The following is a 2,281-nucleotide window of genomic DNA, read 5'->3' on the forward strand; positions in this document are numbered from 1 at the left end:
CAGTTCGTCTAGTCTCGCTGGACCGACCTATTCAAGATTTTTATTGTTACATGTTATAGCCTATATTTCTTTTAGTTTCTCAACATTGTAGCAGCGATAACAACAATAACCAATAAATACATCATTTAGAATAGCAACAATAGTAAGGTAAATAGAATAGCCAGGCACGTGTACATATAAATTAGATATAGCACCCTTTGAGGTGCTTGAAGGTGCTGTGTGTGTGCATATGGGTCCTACTTATAAAATGTTATCCTTGTGTATGCGTGCACACTGCAGAGTATGTGTAAGTATCTTTTCACATGCATGTACAACATGTGTACGTACATGTTTTTGTGGATATGTGTGTGTGCGCAGAAAGTCCCAGTGTGTGCGGCGTGTGTTTAAATATCGAGGTAGGCGTGTGAGGGGTGCGTACTACTGTATGTTTTGAGTTTCTTCTTTTTTGAAATATTTGACATGATTTCATCATGCAAGTCAATGGGCTCAGATTGGGCTGAAACCTGGCCCACATTTCCAATCATGCCGTCATTAGACCCCATCTTGTTATTGTCATTTAGTATAGTTTTCACATCCTATAAATCCTATATAACAGGGGTGCCCAAAAGGTAGATCGCAATCTACCAGTAGATCAAAAAGGCTGTGCAGGTAGACCTCATGGCATGCTCCTAGTCCTAAAAATATATACCATTTAAGTATTTAAAAAAAACTATTTTTGGCATCTGCCACTTGAATTATGGTGACGTGATTGATTGACATCAAAGAGGGCCTGTCAGCTAAAACCCACAATGCAATATTATATTTGTATTCAAGAGTGTTGAGCACAAACGTCAGTACAGTAGCATTACAAAGTTATATATTATGTAAAAAAAAAACACACACACAAATTCCATCCCCCCCCCCCCCCCCCTCTATTTTGCATTCCATTTCGTGTGTTTGTCTACGTCAGTGCCACTATTCCAAAGCCCCCTCAAGTAATTTTTCTAAAACTATTTTCAGAAATGGGATAATATTTTTTGGGATGGGTAGATGTTGTTGAGCTGATCATTTTAAAAGTAGTTCTCAAGTCAAAACAGTGTATCCCCTGCTATATAATATAATCCTATAAATTCACAAAATCTCTGTGTGCGTATTGCATATGACCAGATCTAAAATATCTCCATATATGGAGTACCCTGATCATCAATAATGTCATAGTACTGACGTTACAGAGGGGCCTGGACTCCATATTTGGGCATAGCTGACACGGAACTCCAAATATGGGCATAAAAGGGACACAGACAAACTGGTAGAGCTCTACTGTAAGGAACACAGGCAGATACAGAGATCCCCATGTGGACATAAAAGGACACAGGCAGACAGACAATGGGTCACCGGAGAGCATGCATTCCCACCGTTCCCAACGGGCATCGGCTTAGCTTTCTGAATTCATCATTTCAGATCCATCATCCTGCTGTACCTCCATATTTGGACAACGATGACGTCATCAGAATGAGGTCATGCATATGACATCAGAGCTTCGCGTGATGTTTGTCCTGTTGCACCAATACAACCAGCAGCAAAAACCCATTGAATCATTAATTCATGAGAATTCTGGGTATTGAATTTGTTTGTCAAACATACAGTAAGTAGCACTATGATTCCTCCAGTTACCGTGTCGCCGCTCATCAAGACGGCCAGATGGTCTGCCTTGTTCCTTGGCATGTTGTATGGCAAACAGAGGTTCGAGTACCTGAAGCCCATTGCAGAGAAGGAGAGGGAGACTGAAGAGGCAGAGACGAAGGCCAGGGAGGAGCAGGAGCGGATCTACAAACAGCTGGCTGAAGCAAGTTCTGACACCATCCTGGAGTAAAATGTCTATGGATCCGAAATCGCGTTCTTTCCACAAATAGAACAGAGAGCGAACGTTTGAGCGTAATGTATACATCCTTTGCAGACAGCATCAATAGTTCCGGGTCTTCTACCAAGTGACTTCATTTGCAATGTAATTGCAAAAAAACAACAACAACGAGTAAACTTTTCTACGACTCATTGATATTTGTACAGGACCTAGTCATGATGTCATTAAATAAATAAAAGAAAATCTTCCTACTGGCCCCAAGGCCTCTAAACTTTGTTCTGGCAATCCGGAACTGAGCCGAGCAAAATAGTCGAATACATCATGACCAGCCAGCACAATGTCATGGCTAAGTACAGCAGTGCAACCTGTCGGCAGCCCCGGCTTAATGCATGTCCTTTAGGGTCTGCAGCCCTGTCTGTCTGTCTGTCTGTCTGTCTGTCT

General features: G+C 41.7%; 1 protein-coding gene across 1 annotated transcript; it reads left to right on the forward strand.

Annotated features, from left to right (window-relative positions):
- Positions 1-1,636: 1,636 nt before the first annotated feature.
- LOC308099656 (ATP synthase subunit e, mitochondrial-like) lies at positions 1,637-1,852 on the forward strand (the record flags this gene model as incomplete). The annotated part of the gene is made up of 1 exon (XM_080448392.1): positions 1,637-1,852. One exon carries the CDS (start codon positions 1,637-1,639, stop codon positions 1,850-1,852), a length of 216 nt encoding a protein of 71 aa, XP_080304518.1.
- Between the last annotated feature and the right edge of the window lie 429 nt (positions 1,853-2,281).

This window comes from Gymnoscopelus braueri (genome assembly GCF_963280865.1).
Source record: "Gymnoscopelus braueri genome assembly, chromosome: 13".
In the NCBI taxonomy this organism is placed as follows: Eukaryota; Metazoa; Chordata; class Actinopteri; order Myctophiformes; family Myctophidae; genus Gymnoscopelus; species Gymnoscopelus braueri.